General features: G+C 52.2%; 1 protein-coding gene across 1 annotated transcript in view; it reads left to right on the top strand.

Moving 5' to 3' along the window:
- HRAS (HRas proto-oncogene, GTPase) overlaps positions 1-14638 on the top strand; it is a 33508-nt gene extending 18870 nt beyond the window's left edge. The window contains exons 3-7 of the mRNA XM_065755113.1: positions 5415-5567; positions 9501-9679; positions 11734-11893; positions 12420-12544; positions 14347-14638. Coding sequence (XP_065611185.1) covers positions 5457-5567; positions 9501-9679; positions 11734-11893; positions 12420-12539 — 570 coding nt within the window. The 5' untranslated portion in view covers positions 5415-5456 and the 3' untranslated portion in view covers positions 12540-12544; positions 14347-14638. The remainder of the gene's footprint in view (positions 1-5414; positions 5568-9500; positions 9680-11733; positions 11894-12419; positions 12545-14346) is intronic.
- The last annotated feature ends 3926 nt before the right edge of the window (positions 14639-18564 follow it).

Raw genomic sequence — 18564 nt, 5'->3', positions numbered from 1 at the left:
TGGATGGGAAGTCACTTGTCTGAATTTAGCTCCCGGCTTTGCCACTGATGATGAGGTTGGGCCCATCCCTTTGCATGGCTAATGCTGGTCTGTAGGATGACGTTTCTGCACATCGGCAGCACTCCTTGTAGCACTGGCTGGCTCAGGTTAGGGGTAAATACCTAGTTTGTCCCTTACACCACTGCAGCAGCAGTCCCTTGCACAGGCAGCAGGGAGCCAGGCTGCTGCTCTAGTGAGCTGGGGGCACTAGTGGGTGCTGGGAGAGGCTGCGCCCCTGCATTACCACTTTCTCTTCACCAACAAGTAGCATTGAAGCTTCCACAAGTCACCAAGTGGACCAGGCTACGGTAGCAGAAGACATCAGGTACCTCAGGAAGTGCCATGATGGAACAACAGCATGGAGGTGTTAAAGAGCTGTGGAGACGAGGCACAGAGTGACACGGTGGGGATGGGCTGGAGGTTGGACCTGGTGACCTCAGTGGTCTTTTCCAACCTGAATTCAATGATCCTTTGTAATCCTACCCTTTACCAGGCAGTAATGATGGAAAGTGAGATCTCAACACGAATTGCAAGCAGCTGACAGCATGCTGGATGTGAGTAGCCCAAGTGCACTTGATTTGATCTGCTGCTGGAGGTCCCCCCCTCCACCAGCATGTGCAAATGTAATCAGGAATGAAGTCTGTTCTCACACTTCAGACCAAGATCAGAAATGTTGGTGATCAGCTGGTGGCAAGTGCTGCTTTCTGCACCAAGCATTCCTTGGAGACAGGCTGCAGTGCTGCATTACAGATCAGTGATGCTTATAAGCTCCTGAAATAAGGGGCCTGCTAATCTCTCTGTTGAATGCTATCATTTTGATGGCCCGTGATGGCTAGGACATGATTCCTTCATTGGGGGCTGATTCAGAGGGAAAAGCTCTTGGACAGCTGGCACATTATTGATGTTTATGCAGGTTGTTACTGTTTCTGGTAGCTTAATAAAACCACTAGGCAGAGCTGTGACTCCCCAGTGTTTTTCCTAAAGTTGGCAACAAAGAACTTTATTGAACTTGCCGTTTCAGAGGGTGAGAATGGTGTGGTCAGAGCAGCTTACTGCTAACAGCAGGTGATGTGCTGCTGCTGCTTTTACTAAATAAAGCCATCAGACCACATGCAGCACAAGCAGCTGAAGTGCAAACCAGAGAACAGAAAACTGGCACCAGTTTTGGTGCGGATGGCATCATCCTGTTTTCCTTTGTCTTCCCATCTCTTCTGGCTCATGTGATGGAGTACCTGGGCACTGCTTGCTCCTGTCTGCCCCTCTCCTGGCAAAACACCAATGGCTGAAGGCATAGCATTGCCTCTGGGGTACTGTCAGTGTGATGGTGAGGGAGGAGGAGTGGGGACTGGAGGTTTGTTTTTTTTTTTTTTATGGTCTAGTGGTCCCTGGTTGGAGTGGTTATGCTCTGGCATGAAACACTGCTGTGCACTGTGTGGGGACATACCTATGTGTGCTCAAACCCTTGTGCAAAGCCACTTCGTGCACGCTGATGAACTTCTTATGGAGGACATTTGTTGCTTCTCCAAAGCAAGGCCACCACTTGCAACTGTTATGTCTTTGGCATCTCTCTCTCTTTTCATCTGGGGGCCGCATTGTCTGAGCTTGTGAGCACGAAGCCAGTGAGCCAGCAGCCAAGCACATTGTGTTGGATTTGCAGCCTGCTTCTTTGTTAATTTAAAAAGCAGCAAGTAAATGAAAACAAAGCGCTGTGGATAGGCTGTGATTCATACCAGAGCATCAGCTTGCCAGCCTCGTTTTCCTACTGTCTTCCAGGCTGGGCAGGTCACTGAGAACGTCAGCATTTTGACCCTTGAGAGGAAACAAGAGGTGTCATTTCATACTGTTGGAGAGGTCCATTCAGACCTTTCTGAGGCTGTATTTTCTAACAGTGGTGACAGCATTGTGTCCGAGCAAGTGGAGGAGTCCGGGTAGTCACAAGAGCAAGGCAGCAGGGTTTGCCTTGTCAAAGTAGAGTTCCTGAATTGCATGCGGGGTCTTCCTCAGTTCTTGTGGACAGGGCTTTTGGAAGAAAGGATGTGCAGTGTGAGTGCTATTCAAAGATGTTTGCAGAGGTGGAACTGATTCCTGTTGTCTTTCACTGGTCTCCCTGTTGGCAGGTAGAGTGTAAATGTTCAGTAGTGAACAATATTTCTAAAATCTCCACCATGGTTGGCTTCTGGTGCAGAGCTGCACGAAAGTCTGTCTCTTGGCTTATTGACTTAGATAGCGACCATCTGAGGTACACCACAAAGCAATAGGAGAAAAGGAAGGGAGCATTCGTAGCCTCCAGGCTTCATGCATGAAAGTGCTCTTCATTCTCTTCACTGGGAAAGCTTGCACCAAGCACCTTGGTCATTGCTCCTTCAACCAAAGCCTGGGTGCTGCCTGGCACACACAGCACAGGAGGAGTTATGGGGCCATGTCATCTGTCTGCAGCACAGTCTTCATCCCCTCCATGCGTACAGAGGCAGGGTATGAGTGCCAGCTGGGAGTGAGGCTGGGCTGAGGTGCTTGCTCTCCCCGCTTCCCCTGCGAGGCTGGCAGATGGTTCTTGTTTCCTGAAGCTGTGTGGCTCCTGCTGCCTGGGAAATCCACAGCGTCAGGGGAGGACTCGTGGGCTACTGGGCTGGGAGCAGCTGCGCTGCCAGGCGGAAGCACTCAGCTTTCCTAGACAGCTTTGAATGGGAGCCAGGAGCCCTCTCTCTACGGGAGAAAATCCACGAGGTCAGGAAACACAGCAGCAGCTTCAGCTCCATGCTAGGGCTGTTGGCTTGGCACTCAGACCCCAGCCCTCCTCTTCCCAGACAGTGCTCCTGAACGGCTCCTGGCCGTGGCATCCTGCTGAGCTTTTTGTTGGACTGCCTGGCACAGATTTCTGGGGATCCAGCTGCTGGGTAGGATGATGGGCACCTCAAAGGTGGTACACTCGGGTAGAAGGGGAAAACACCAGGGAGTGACCCGGCTAGCCTTGCAGACCACTGCTCTTGCTTAGCACAGGACTGGGAAGCTGTGCTTTTGTGTTTTCCTCTGTTATTTTTTGGTCAGGTCTGTTTGGGCTGTACCCTAACTGCTGAGAAACGCAAAGTTGTTTTTCCTCCTCTGGAAATTCTCACATCAGAAAAAGCTTTCACAGCAATCGTCAGCACGTCCCCATCCGGTGCATCCAACACTACTGTGGGATGACAGAGGATGTCTGCTAGCATCTCTCCGACAGCTCAACACTGCCAGCATCCCCTGGGTGTGGTGGGAGTCAGTGAATGCTAAAGCTGCATAGTTCTTGTATGTAAACGGTCTGTGCTTTGCAGGAAGGGCGTTTTTGTGTTGCGCACACACAGCTCAGCTTGCTTAGTGCTGCCTTGACCTCTAACTCATCAGAAAGTTTCCCCGCAGATAAGTTGTAACCAGGCACTTTTCAGAAGGACAGAACTTCCTACTGCTGTTCAAGATCATGGCAGTTGCATCTGCAGTTTCAGTTGTCCCATCCACTTGCACAACACATGAGGAAGAAGGCTGTGACTGTTGGGGTATCTGTCAGGTGGTGAGCTGACTTTCAGGCTTGCTCTTCAGCAAAACTACCTGGGAACTGCTCCGAGAAAAAAAGGGATTGGAGAACTCTTAAGCTGGAAACCTCCCTTGGCTTTTAGAGCCTGCCCCTCTGCCACATGGAGCTGCATGGCTCCTGACACGCCTCTTCCCTGGCCTCAAGAGCAGAGATTCATCAGACTTCTTTGGAAAGGCATGAACCTGAGGTATCTCATTGTTTCCACCTTATTTTCTCCTCAGCTTCTCTAGCAGCTGAGAACAGCATCGGTGTGGGACCAGAGGTCCCGCCTGTTTGTGCTCTAGTTGCTCTTTTGCAGCCATTTCCTTGCTTTTCCCCAGGATCCTGTGTGCTGGGAAGGACGTGATCTCTGTTTGTCTTCCTGCCACTGAGATAGCAGCTGAGAAAAGGGCTTTGGCAGGCAGTGGCTGTGTCTGACTGCCCCAGCCCGAGTGGGTGATTGAACTGTCTGAGTGGTTTAAGGTTGCAATCAGATGGGGATTGAAGTCAGAAAGTTCTGCCCCACTTTAGATTAGATCTTTGCTGTGTTAGCAAATTCACTAACTGCAGATACGGGCTGGATGCAGAGTGCCCGTTGCTGGAACAACACGTACCAACCACCTGAACAAAGCTCATCTTCCAGGAGATGCAGCAGCTCCTGCCAGCATTATCACACTGCTAGGCATCATCTGATGTGAAGTACTGTGCTCCCAGAGCTCTGACCTGATCATGTGGCCTCTTTCTGAGTGCTTTTGTGCTGCTGAAAAGGCTGTGCCCCTTCCTGGTTATTTGCTTCACCAGCAATACGACTAGAGATGGCCAGGAACCATCCTTCAGACTTAATGTTTTTAAATGCACCTACTTAAAATTTCCCTGCTGGGTTTTGAACTGCTAGGATCCCTGCTCTTTACAGCCTTTCCCAGAGCAGCTATTACTCTTTGTTTCTCTCTCTGTTTGATCTTGCAAGATACATCTCTTAGTAACAGCTGGTAAGTCTGGGGAGGGGGGGATTTCTGTCCAAACCTTAAGGGTTTTGTAATCATCCTCTCGTAAGCTCCAAGTTGAAGTTCCTCTTTCTCAGTAGAATGGGAGCTGAAATTCAAAGGTTTACTTCTCATTTACACAACCTTTTTCTTTGTTTCCCTTACCTACAGCTCACATCTCTTACACATTCCCATGCCTTGTGTCACTCGCAGAATACATCCAGACTGTCAGGCTGAAGGACTGCAGAGTGTCAGAGTTACACACTGGGCTCAGTTTCACATTTAGTTTGATTGATTTCCCCCTCCCATTTTAAAGTAACCTTTGCTGCTGGTGGAGGGTATTAGGTGAAAAAAGCTCCGGATGCTGCAGTTATTTGCTGTAATTCTAGACCAGGCTTCATGGTTTAGGTGAGGTCATCTCACATCTGAGACCCCAGAGAATGGGATCATAAAAGGCAGCGCATGCTGAGGGCACAGCACAGGACGATGAAATGAAATACATTTTTCTACTTTCCAGGGTAGTCAGTTCATAAGTTCATAAGTTCATAAGTTCATAAGGTTGGAAAGGACCTATAAGATCATCTAGTCCAACCATCCTCCTATCACTATCTCTACCCAACTACTAAATTAAGTCCTTAAGCACCTCATCTAAACGCTTCTTGAACAGCGCTAGGGATGGTGCCTCAACCACCTCCCTAGGCAGGCCATTCCAGTGCCTGACCACTCTGACCAGTGTACTGGAGGAGGAAAACACAAAAAGTCCTCCACCCTTGGGTCATCCCACCAGCGCTGTCTCTGACCACTGGTTTGTGCTTCGTGCTCTAATGCGGCAGTCCTGTTTCCCTCCACAGGTGGTGGTGCTCTGGAGGCCCTGAACTGGGGTCAGCTGGAAGATGACTGAGTACAAGCTGGTGGTAGTGGGAGCTGGAGGTGTCGGGAAGAGCGCTTTGACGATACAGCTCATTCAGAACCACTTTGTTGATGAGTACGACCCCACAATAGAGGTAAGCAGCTCTCTCTGCGTGTTTCGCACTTCACTGCAAACCTAAAGCACACTCAGCTTAGTCTCAGGACTGAACTTGAGCAAGGATGTTCCTCTGCTTTGTAAAGCTGTTCCGAGTTGCTGCATGTGGAGGTCACAGCGTCCAATTTGTGCCTCCTGAGGAAGGACCGTGGTGTCTGCTGGAGAGAGATAGCACAGTGTGCATGGAAGCAGGCACAGCCTCAAGGGGCCAACGGGCAGCACAGAGCTCCTCCTTTCTGAGGAGATTGTTGCATGGGAGTGGATAAAGGTTGAGGCTGCACAGCCATCTTGTGCCAGTGCTTCCATTTCTCCTTCTGTGCAAAGTAAGGACACTGATCTCCTATGCATGTTTTGAGGCTTACTGATGAAATGGGTTTTATCAGAGCTCAGATGAACCGTGTATGTCCTGCAGTGTGAGATAGGTCAGGAGCACAAGCAGAGGTAAAGTCCACTGAATTTCTCTTAAGAGACACTCCCCCATTTCTGCAGAGCAGAGAGCTCACAGATTTTCTTCAGGCCACTTAACACTTGGTTAAGAACGTGCTCTACAGTAGGAAGACCGATGCTGTGGCTCTTTCCTAGGGCTTACAGACTCCACACAATAGCCCAGGAAAAGGAAAACAGGGAGCACTTTTCTGCAGTTCACCTTAAGTTCTGGGTCGCTGTCCTCTAGAGAACAGCAAGTTCATCCTCCAGCAGGAAGAAGAGAAGAGAGGCTGTGCTGTCAGGGCCAGCACTACACACCCTTTGTTGCTTTGTTGCAAGGGGTGAGAAATGGATTTTTTGAGACAGCATGGATCCGTTTAGATGGGTCTGCCTTGTCTGGTGCCCTCCTGGCAGATTAGCTAAGGGCCTCTGTAACGCTGTACCATGATGTGCAGCAACAACAGCAGAGTAGCAGTGTCCTAGCCTGCAGCAAGTGAAGTCTCACTTAAATGCAACAGCCACAAAAATAAAGAAGCTGCTTACCTTCAGAAGGCTTCAGGTACACAGGAATCCCCCAGCAAGATCCCCTTGCCTCCACTGCCAGCCCTTAAATGAGATCTGGGAAGGGATGGATCCTGGCTCCTCCCCTTCCAATCACTCAGGTACACTGCACACACCTGAGCTCCCCTGGGTTGGCCCTGCCTTCCCACCTGGTGCTCCATCACTGCTTCAATCCATGACTTAGCATTTCCACTATAGCCTGTGCTTCTGTAGGCTGTGCAGGTTCAGTGCTTAGAATCCAGTTTTCTACATGACAAACATAAGCAACAAAGATTTTTTTTTCCACCTTTTTAAAACATAATCAATTATCAGGCTACTTTCATCACTGCTGGAGTGATGCTAATTACCTGCTGCGTGACTTACTCCTCGTTCCGGGAGAGATCTGCACGGTGCTGTGCTCACAGTACGGCTCCTGGCTGCTCCTGCCCTTCTGTGTGCAAGGAGTAGGTTCCCCCTGGGAATGCAACTCACAGCTCTGTCACGCCTCTCCGACAGTAACCTCCCTGCCTGCAGTCCTGGAGGAGTCTCTGCCAGATGTGTATAAATGCAGCTGTGGTTACTGCAGTTGTTATTATTATCATAATGCCTAAAAGGTCCCTTGTGGGGTCAGAAATCTATTCTGGTAAGTGTTGTATGTGCAGTCCCCACCCTGAAGAGCTCATCACTTAAATAAACAAGAGAGGCAAGGCTTGGTAGAAAGGCTGAAGTGGTCTTATTATCCTACAGATGGGAAGGAGAAAAGCACTTAAAGGCACATGCTATTACGTCATTTGGCAAGGTCACCTAGAGAGTCTAAAGTGGAGCCTGGAATTTATTTTGAGGCTCCCGAGTCTCAGTGTCACACCTTGCTTCAGGAACCAGCTGCCTCCTTTCCCTCTCCTCTTCCCTCCTGTGTTTTTCACCTGTACTCATGTCAGTCCATTCCATTCCTGTTTTGGTGTCCCTCCTGCTGTGGATTTATAGACCTGGACCCCCCCAGATGTGGCTGGGACGGGACTGTCACTGCTTTCCTGTGCAGCTTCTGCTCAGCAGGAGCTACACACCCAGCTCCTGGGGTGGGACTGCTGCTTTGGTGGCTCTGGTGCTTTCTTAGAGAGCTGTGCCAAGTGGCTGCGGGCAAAAGAGCTGCTAGTGGAGGGGCACCTCCCTGGGAGCCGTCAGTGTTGGGTTTTGGGGAGGAGCACTGGTGGGAGAGGTGGGAAGGTCCCTCTGCTCCCTCAGACCTGGGGTGGGCAGGTGCAGCTCAGTTCCAGTGTCGTGCTGGGACTCAGCGTCCTTTGTGTGCCTCCAGCTGTACATACCCTGCAGGGAATTTGGTCCAAGTAAACATGCCATGGGAGTGTAAACCTTGCGTAGTGCTTCACAGCATGCCGTGCCTGCTCGTGCCGTGCCAGGGATGTGTGCCTCTTTCACATGTCAAACGCTGCTGCAGGGGGACTGCAGTTCCAAGCTGGTACCCATCTGTGCCTTCCCCTCTCACTTCTGTATCAGCTGGAGGAGCTGATCTCCCTCTGCTCTCCTCTGTCCAACAGTGCAAGCGTCCAGCTGTGCACACGGGGCCCTAAAGAGGAGTAGTGTGCACAGAATAGGAGGGGTGATAGGAGAAGCAGCTGTCCCCTTCTCCCATGGGCAGCCCCAGTGTCCTGTCCCAACAAGCAATCCCTCGCTCACGTTTTAATGTTGTTCCCATTCAAATCAGTCTGCTGCAAAAAGGGTTCTTGTGCCCAGCAGGGGGAGTGGGGTGCCAGCATCCCCAGGACAGTGTGGGGTCACTTCTCTACGTGTGCTGTCTGGCTATGAGACCTCCCCTAAGCAGGGACTTGGCGATTACACGTGAACACGTGTGCTGGGAGACTTGTCCTCTGGATGCGAGCCGGGGCACGGAGAGGGGAAAGAGTAGCAGCAGATGTGTGTAGCAGACAGACACGCACAGTCTGCCCTCTGCAGCACTGCCCTGTGCAAGTGGTGTTGGAGGGAGCACTTAATTATGGACAGGTTAATGAGAATTGTGTGGTGAGCTGCCTGATCCCAGAGCTGCACTGGCTTCCTGTGTGGCAAAGGATGGGTTATGGACTGCTGAGAAGGTCGAAATGGAGCTGGTCCCGTCTCAGCTGATCTCAGGGTGCTCTCTGCATGGAGGAGAAAGGCTTTAATGAGTCCCAGAGGCTGGTGTTTGTGTGGCAGTGAACAAAGGGGCAGAATCCATGCTCCCTTCCCGCACCGCTGCTTTGCTGTGTCGTCATCTTCAGGGCTATTGGTTAGGAGCAGAGCTCACCTGATAATACTGTCACTGCTTTGTCACATCACAGCTGTGCATTTTTCACACCTTCGGTTTCAGCTTCATCCTCTGGCTGAAAGTTGGAGTGACCGTGTTGTACCTGGTGTGTGGCTGCTGGGAACTGTGTTTGGGAGACCCTGGGAGAGTGCTCTCGGTGCTTTCCAGGCCTCCTCCCGCATGTGATAAGTTGTAATCACCTCACCACAGGGAAATGCACAGCTTCAAAGGCCTGCTGGGGTTCTCCTCACCCTCCTCAGAGCCCCTCTGGGCACAGGCAGGCTGTGGGAAACGCCCTGCTCCTAGCCTGCTTTGTTTTTTATCTCCAAACAAGAAGCTCACCATCACGCCCAGTTTGCCCTCTCCCCAGCAGCAGCAGCCCCCATGGAGCTGCCTGCTCCATGTCAGGGATCCCATAATTCCAGGTGGTGTTAAGCACCTGCTGGCCCCACAGATCACACTGGTGGCTGCCAGCAGCCTCCCTGTATGTGTGCCCCCTTGCAGCCCCTCAGCATGCAGGGATGCAGCGTGTAGAGCTGTAGGGCCAGGTGCCCGAATCCTTCCCAGCACCCAGCAGCACCACTGGCATGCAGCAGGATCGCTCTCCGAGGAGGCTCCTGGCTGACCTTCCCTTTCTCTGCCCGTTGGCAGGATTCCTACAGAAAGCAAGTCGTCATCGATGGAGAGACCTGTTTGCTGGACATCCTGGATACGGCGGGGCAAGAGGAGTACAGTGCCATGCGAGACCAGTACATGAGAACGGGGGAGGGATTCCTGTGTGTCTTTGCCATTAACAACACCAAGTCCTTTGAGGACATCCACCAGTACAGGTGAGCATCCCTGCTGCTTGTGCCCTGCCCTCCCTCTTCGATCAGTGCTGCCCACGCAGACAATTAGCACAAGCAGCCACCCCCCCATGGGAAAGGGGTACTGCAGACGGCTGATGTCAGTGACTCCGATAAAGCCCATCCAGAGGGATTGCTTGTGGCCCCCGGGGATTCAGTAATGTAATGTTGAAGTGTTTATGGTGACTAAAGGGAGAGCCGATCCTTTATGACCCCCTCCCTTCCCTCCCTAATTAATGGAATCGCTTTGCTAGTGAAATCGATCTCTGCAACTTCTGCTCTGCAAAGGATGCACGGGATGGCTCACAGGCATCAACCTGCCTGCTCTGAGGAGCCGTATGAAAACGTGCCTCCAGGCTACTGCTTCCCCTGCCATCTGAGGGACTGCGTGCCCCATCAGTAAAACTTGCCAGTGACTCCACCAGCACGTGGCATCCCATTTCACCCCACCGATCACCCCGAGCCCTGCCCAGCCCTGATTGCAGCAGCCCCCGCTATTCCAGTCCTGCCTTGACACGTGCCTGGAGCCAGCCCGAGGGGCTGAGAGCAGCTTAGGAAATGAGTCACTGCAGCTTCCGCCTGTGCCTGCTTCCCTGCCACCTGAGCCAGCCCTGCCTGGTGCCCGGAGCTGAACAGCAGAGGTGGGGAACGGGGATCTCCTCCGGCGGGTGACGGGCAGCAGCACAGCTCCCAAGGCATCCTGCAGCTCCCAGCACAGACACAGCCCACACTTACTCAGAGCTGCCAGGCGTGTTCAGCACAGTAAGTGCGTGCGTTGGGCTAATTTGGCTTTTTCAAGCTGAACTGTAGGACAAAGGATGGGATTTTCCTGAAGCACCTGAGGGATTTGGTAGCATTCATCCCACTGCCTTGTGCTGGGGCTGGTGCCTGTGAATCACTCAGAAGATGGCTCGATTTCAAGCCCCGGTTTTAATCATGATGTAAATCACCCGCTTTAATCTCGTTCCACATGTGCTCTTAGCATTTGCACTTTCAGAATAATTTTCCCCAGAGAAACACTCACTCCTGCTGGTTTGGAGCCATTAGGAGGTATCTCTTTTCAGCTAAGTGTAGCACCATGCACTAAATTTAGTGCTGGGGTCTGCTGGTCAGGATGTTACATCGAACATCTAAGTGGCTTTATGGTATATCCAACATATATTCAGCCCTCATTTCTGTGTCCTACTGTATTAAAAAAAGATGCTTGTGGGTTTTTTTGTTGTTGGTTTGGTTTTTTTTTTTACTCTGTGATGCATGTCCAGCTGCTTTGGGATGGAAATCTGAATTCAAGTAAAATGTAGAAACAGCATCTTAAAAAAAAAACAAAAAACAAGTGCTTAGATTGGTTAAATAAAACCACATTAATTGTTCCGGTTACATAAGCAAAAAAAGCTGTTTTGCGTCCCAAGTTAAGTGATGTATTAAACAAAGGAAGTTATTATCTGCCATGGGGGAACAGAGTGCATTGTTTGTGGTCGTAATGGCCTTAAGATTATAGAAGCAGTAGATGTCATCCTCGCCCACCTCCTTCCAAATCAGAGGATGGAATGGAGAGCCATTACTACTTCAGTTCCTCAACTTTGAGTGAACTGAACTAAGCTGAAACGAAGCAAATAGTGTTGGTGCATCTGCAGGAAAGGCTGCAGCTGCCAAACACTGCTCTGTCAGCTCAGCAGACTCTGCTTGCAGGCATTTTCCTAGTGACTTTCACCCACTCGGGGGCTCACTTGGTCTGAAATGTTCGAAGCACACAGGTAACTGCTTGAGTGTTCTGCTTTGTTTGGCTTGGGCCGTCCTAGGAGGCTGTCTTCATGCAGACTGCCCTAAGTGCAAGCTGAATTTAGCGAACGGTTGTATTTAAAGAGCAGAAGTATGTTTAGTTTTCTTTTCCAAAGGTGCTTATTTGCCATGGTTGCACGCGTGCTTCTGGAAGCCCTGCACTGGGTATGTTGTAGCACAGCAGCTTGTGATGAAGAAGTGACCTTTCCTCTGTCCTGGTGCCCTTTCTCCCTTCACTTTGGCATCTCCTTGTCTTGCAGGGAGCAGATCAAGAGGGTGAAAGACTCAGATGATGTTCCCATGGTGCTGGTGGGAAATAAATGTGACCTGCCAGCACGGACAGTGGAGACCCGGCAAGCGCAGGACCTGGCCCGGAGTTATGGGATCCCCTACATAGAAACGTCAGCCAAAACCAGACAGGTAGGAGAAGAGACATTAGGGCTTCTGGGCCTGGGAATGGGGAATGTTGCCCAGCCCCAGGATGGGGGGAGGTTGATGAGCCACAGCCTCCCTGACGGACAGAGGCTGGACTGCCACGCTGACTGTGTGCTGGGCTGCCAGGCGAGCAGTGCTCCAGCTGCTTATTACCCAGCGTGCTCTAAGTCTCTCTGACAGCTTCAGCGTGGCGGCAAGCTGGGGAGGGAGCTTGAATTAGAGGAAGCCAGCACGGGCACTGATTTACCACTGTCAGGATGCTGGGAATGAAACTGCCAGAAAGCCCAGCTCTGAGCTGGCTGCAGCTTTGCCTTGTATGCAGGCTGTGATTGATGGCCCGAGTTCAGTTATGGCACTTGGAGATAAATCCACGATCCCCGGCCGTGCCCCAGGCTGCTGTTGGTCTGTGCTGCCTGCAGGCAGTGCTGGGGCTCCTTGCAGGTGGGCAGAGCCATCACTCCTCCGTGCTGCCCTGCCCTGCTTGGAGCAAAGCACTGTGTGTTTCTTGCAGGGCGTTGAAGATGCCTTCTATACCTTAGTGCGGGAGATCCGTCAGCATAAACTGCGCAAGCTGAACCCGCCAGATGAGAGTGGCCCTGGCTGCATGAACTGTAAATGTGTGATATCGTGACTACGGTGAGTTGTGGGAGCAGGAGACAGGGTGTATGGAAAGCAGGGTGGGGGTACTCGTCTGCAAGCCTGCATCAGAAACCAATTCAGCAACGGCTATTTCTTTCTTAATTAAAACTTTGACTGAAATAGCATCTTCTGTCAAAACATAGGTAAGTCAGTGTTACCCATTTTCCTGAGGAAATGTGTGGGAGGAAGGGATTTTTTTTATTTTTTCCCCTCATTCAGCAGAACAAAATACTGCAGAACACTGAAAGAAATGCATGTTTTGCCATGGCATCCCCAGGGAAGCTCCTTCCTGTGCTGGAGAGGGGTGATGCTGGTGCTCCAGGTGTGCAGCTCACCACGTGCACCAGCCTGGCCTTAGAGCAGCTCAGAGGAAGAGCTGTGAGCACATCTCCTCCTTCTGCTCTGCATAAACCACACTGTCCTACAGCCCCAGAGCAGTTGTGGTGTAAAAGCCCTCTGGCCAGCAGAAGAGTTTTCCCGTTAGATGGGATATTTGAAACTGATGCAGCGTTGAGAATTAGACGTCAGGGGACTGTTCTGCTTGTGTAAATTGTGCAGGTTGGAGCCAAAAAGTGTTTTTCAGTCTGCGTTCACTTGCCTATTTTGCTTTTCCTTCCTTGTTTGTGGTTTTTTTGTAAATGATGTATGTATGCAAGTCCTGGCAATCCTGCTGGATGGCAGGGAGGGAGAGCTGCTATTGATCAGCCTGGGCTAGGTGGCCCTGGGCCAGAACACCCATGGGGTCGGCTTCCACATGAAAGGAGGAGACAGGCCGTCAGGGCTAAGTGTGCCGAGGCGGTGCGTGAGGGACACCTGAGGACTGTGTCCTGGGGCTGTGAGCAAAGCCTGCACGGCCATTGCTGGTGAGGTGATGCCATTTGGGGAGTATCCCAGATACCCCCGACTGTCTCTTTGTCCCTTCACTCAACTGCTGGAGTGCTGAAGTGGCACTCTGTGTCCTGCAGACTGCGAGCATCCCACTGAGCGAGTTGGTAGGCAGCTGTTTTTCCTTCACTGCTTTTGAAGGCAGAAGGCCACGAGTGCAGCGGAGTCCTTCTCAAGACAAGCGGCACCGGAAGTGTTTGCTTCCTATGGGCCGAGCACTCCACCCCTACAGTCCCGTGGGCCAGCCAGCCGGGGGCTGCACTGTGCCTAGCACGCTTATCGCTGCAGGGAGGCTTCCAGATGTTCGAGACGTCCAGATGTTCCGTGGCGTTTCCTCCGGATGGGGATGTGAGCGTGGGGCTCGTTTCCTGCTCTGGCTCACAGCCGACAGCGCGTGGGGACACATGGGCTGGGCTGAGTCTCCACGCAGGGACTGCCAGGAGCCGGTCCCCGTCACCACTGGGGTGGCCAGCAGCAGCATCCTTCTCTGAAGTGGGGCTGGCCATGGGAAGGAGGGGCTTGTTCTCTGCTGATAGAAAGTTACCCTTGTCTTTTTCTGCTTTCTGGCTGTGGGCGGTTCCTCGAGGAGCAGAGGAGGAGATGCAAATACACACAGAGATGCATTGGCATCCTAAGATGCTTCCATGAATTGCACAGCCCGTGGCAGATCCCCCCCACGGGGGCAGGAGATAAGACTTGAGACCAGAAGGCGTGCGTTGTGCTGCCGGGGCTCCTGCCATACAGCAGTGTACAGCCCTTATCTTAGGGCAGCGCAGCCCCAGGAGGTGACTCCAGCAAACAGGCAGTGCCAGAAACAGGAAAGCAGGGTTGTCTCAAAACGTGAGGGTTGGCAGTGGCTACAGCTGGTTCTGAGAACGAGCAGGTGCTAACGGGTCTTCTCCTTCTTGTTTCAGCTGACTGGACCCTGACTTGGAGAGGTGTCTGCTGTGCAGAGCACAAGGAAAGAGGTGATGCGAAGGAAGAAACAAACGGATTCAGGGGAGGAGTGGAGGGGGAGGGAGAGAGGAGGATGAGGACGGGAGGAGTGCCAGCCCCTCCAAGGACTATCTCGCCCTGCACCCAGGCCGGCAGCAGACGACTTGGTTCTTTCCCCATCCCCTCCTCCTTTAGCCTCCTCCCACCCCGGCAACTGTACAAAGCCACAGATTGAATCACAGTAAATTATTATTTGATGGTCTCGACAAACCGTTTTGATGGCTGTGTCCAGAGCTTGCTGCCAATGGGAAGGATCACAGGGGGACAGGGGCAGCTTGTGGCTGGAGGGGGAGGGGAGATGCTCGGGTTTCATCTCTGGGTGGACCAGCACTGCGTTGCAGACCATAAAAGCAGCAGAATTGGGCTGGTGACTTCAACACGGGTGTGAGGCAAAGCTCTGTGAAGTAGCTGTGTGCTCACCTGTTGTTTCCTGGAGCTGAGTGCTGTTTGAAGAGGTCTTGAGGTGGTTAAATGCCATCTGTTGGCCTCTGTGGGCGGAATCTTGTGCAGGTGTCACCAGGCTGTGCCGATGAACAGCCAGGGAGGAAACAGAGGTGGGTGCTGTGTCCTGCAGGTCAGTGGCCAGCAGGCTGCAGGGCGCCAGAGGCAGCAGCTGTGGTTGCACGAGGCCTTGTTATGTTCACACCCAAGGATCTGTCCTTCAGGTAAAGAGTTCTGCTCACTGTTGTTGTCACATGTGCTTGTTTAATTAGCACCGAAACCCACTGCTGGCCCCCAAGTTTTGGTTGGGTAGCAGAGTGCAACCAGCCTGAGCCTGTCCTCAGCAGTGCCCCAGGCACTTTGCCTTCGCCCCAGACCGTGTGGGATTGTTATGGGCTCAGATGTAATGCCTCAAAGGGAAGGAGCACCAGGGAGGAACTGTGGGCTGCATTTAGGACTGGTGCCAGTTGGGTGCTTCTTGAGTTCTTCTGCCCTGAGCAGCACTTCAAGCAGGGTAGAAGCAGAGGATGGCTTCTTGCTCTCCCCAGCTTTGTATAGTAGTGTGGTTGGCCAAGGCACTCTGCTTGGCTGCTTTCAGCCTTTTCCAGCAGCAGGCAGCTGTCTTCCTGGCACCAGTTCCCAAGTGCTCATGTGCTCTGGAGGCAGAATTCACCCGTGTTTCCCTGCAGCACCTGGCTGACAATAACACTTTGGGCTGCCCCTGGCTCTCAGCAGGGTATAACGGGATGTCAAACCTGCCTGTCCCTTGGAGGCTGGTGCATGGGCCTCCCCGTGGGCATGCCTGCCATCAGCCATGGTGAGCACATCTGTGCAAGGGGCCAGTGGCATTACTCCAGCACAGGCCATGCTGTTGTGCAGGCTAACGGGCCCTGTGTCTGTGCTAGCAGACCCCAGCAGGAGCATCAAACGAGGAAGGTGATAGAAGTGGTAGGGAACCATCCTGCATGGAATAGCCCAAGTCTGAAGAGGTGTAAGTGGTCAAGCAGGCAGAGGTTGAGAGCAGAGCAGTGAGGGGGCAGAGCATGAGTCACATCCCTCGCATAGCAAAATTGGTACAGGAAACCTTCTGCCCTGCAGTACAGAGCCACGGCCCACCGTCAGCATCCCTGTAAACAGCCTCCTGCCCCACTGCCTGTGCTCTGCTGTGTTGTGCAGGGGTAGGAATAAAGAACCAATGCTGCTTGGCATTGTTCTTTGCTTTTAGCCTGGACAAAAACTGACTTGTGCTAACAGTTTACTTTCCAGACCACCTGCTGCACAGTGTGGTGGCAGCAGGTTCTTGCACACTGTCCCCAGTTGCAAGGGATGTGCTAGAGCAGTATTGGCCAGAACACAAAATCCTTCAGCAGTTTGGCTGGGAGCAAGGAAACACAGTATAAGCACCTCCGTTTCAGAGGTTTCTGCATCTCTCAGGGTCAAGTTTTCTTGCTCAGAAAGGCTCTGGATATGAGCAATGCATTTGTTACCTGAGTTTGATTCAAGTGTGTTCTAGTTGCAAAACAAAATTCCATGCTGAAATTTGGAGATGATAGGTTGGGAGCAAAAGGAAGTGCTAAAAGCTCAACACAGCAGCCCTTCCTCTCAGATCACACACTGTGAGATTGCTGCTTACCACAGTAGTGCGTCTTTGTTCCAGGATGTTGGCTTCAGGCTGAGGAAGGCCAGCCTCAGGGCAGTCATGGCAGCTTTTCAGTGTGGCAGTGAGGTTAAGGTAGGCAAAAACCAGGCCCTACTGCTTCTCTCAGTTGGAGCTGCTGCTTCAAAGTTGGCATTTTCACTTGCTGAAGGCAGGAGAGTATCTTGCAGGGCAGAGCAGCTATAACTGCATGACCAGTTATCGTACTGAGTTGAGTACTGTCCTTTTGGCAGCTGTATTTCTCGTGTCTGAATGTGGTATCAGGGTTCCAGTTCCATTACAGTGAACGGAATTGCTACAGTTGGAGTCAATTCAGGAATTTCCCCGTAGGTACTGAACGTACATTGTGGGCCATAAGATGTGGTTTTGAGATACTCCGATAACCCACTTTCCCTTAAGGCAAGGACTTTGTTGCCCCTCTCTGTTCTGATGCATGACCTTAAGTGAGTAGAACGTGCACAGTTCCCTGGAGAGCTGCTCACTGTATGGTCAGAAGCTGTCTTAATCCTAAGAGAGTGCATTTTGCTCTAGTTGGGCACTCCTGCTCCCGTTTGGCTGTCACAATCTCTTTAGCTGGTTATGGCAAGGCTGGACTATACCTGGTGCTGTGATGTGCACCTTGGGCAAGTAGAAACACCATGACCAAGAAGGCTTGGGGCACTGTCACACCAATTACCTGTTGAGGTTGCATCTCCCTTGCTGGAAGAGGGCCTCCTTTGAAGCTAGCCCTGTTCTGCTTTATTCTGGTCAGGTTCAGCTCTCTCAGGATGGACAGATAAACTTTTCTTTCCCACATCACTCAAGAACCTCACACCCTGTTACAGAGAGATGAGGGTTTGGAGAAATGACAGCTGAGTCAACTGACATAATTGCTTACAAGCTCTTAAAGATGCTGATGGAGTGCTGGAACAAGTCTCGTGCCTTTTGGTCCGTGATAGCTGCAGCAGAAGCACTTTCCTAAGCCAGCAAGAGATGGTAACTTCAAAGCCTGTGTTCCTGGTGTATGCTGAAGGTTTTGACATTGTCTGGGTTGAACTGAGTTCACAGGAGCTGGCATGGGAACTGAATGGTCTTCAAGGTCCTTTCCAACCCAGACCATCCTATGGCTTTGTGTTTCTGTGATTATATTTGTATGGCTGCAGTGGGACAAGCGAGATACTGCTTGACTCCTGGGTAAATGCATGAGCCAGAAGATGCTAGCAAGAGGTGCACGAGGTACTGGTGCCAGCACCAGGGCACTGCTGTGGCCAGGAAGGTACGATTCAGTGCATGCAAGGCATGCAGGGACCAGGGATGCCACTAAGCCATTCCTGGGTCTGTTTTTCAATGACCCAGTGAGCTGGCGCAGCGAGGAACAAAGCTCTGCCTGCTACATGGCTCCAGCCCAGTATGAGCCTGGGGAAGGCCCTGCCTTTCTGAGAAAAGCCATCAAACTTCCTGCACTGCTCCTGAAGTGCTGTGTGACCTCGAGCTAATCCCGGCCCCCTCTTGCTGGTATAGCTTCGGGTTTGCAGTGGAGGAGCCAGCACTCGGTGTAAGCACTGTGCTTACTACCAGAGGGCCACTTTCTGTGCTGCAGCACCCCGCAGCCTGCAGGAAGGACGTGGAGGGTGGGGTGTGGGAGGGGTGCTGCCCACACGCAGTTCCTGCAGGACTCTGTTAGTGGTGAGAGGCACCGGTGAATGGCGTCAGCATGAATCAGCCCTGACTCAGCGGATACTGCTCTGGGGCACACCCGTTCTGTCCAGGCATGGCTCTCTGAGGGCTTTGGGCAGGGAGAACTGCCAGCCTGGGTTCCCCACTGCAACAGAGCCAGTGCAGAGCACTGCAGAAGGGCTGTGCCGGGCTGTAAGCACAGGGAGGCAGAGAGGAGCAGGCCCTGAGCTGCTGCTGGGCCCCTCTCATCCCCATGGCTGCTGCCTCAGGAGGGAGGCACAGGACCAGGATCAGCTGGGACGCTTTTACCATCCAGGCAGAGCAGCTCAGCCCCAGCCAGGACTGCTGCTTCAGCCAAACATCTCCACCACCCACGTGGAAG

This window comes from Cyrtonyx montezumae, unplaced genomic scaffold (genome assembly GCF_038088225.1).
Source record: "Cyrtonyx montezumae isolate F1298 unplaced genomic scaffold, pur_monq_1.0 scaffold_10, whole genome shotgun sequence".
NCBI lineage: Eukaryota > Metazoa > Chordata > Aves > Galliformes > Odontophoridae > Cyrtonyx > Cyrtonyx montezumae.
The sequence above is the reverse complement of the archived record's forward strand: the minus strand, read 5'-3'. Positions and strand labels throughout refer to the sequence as shown.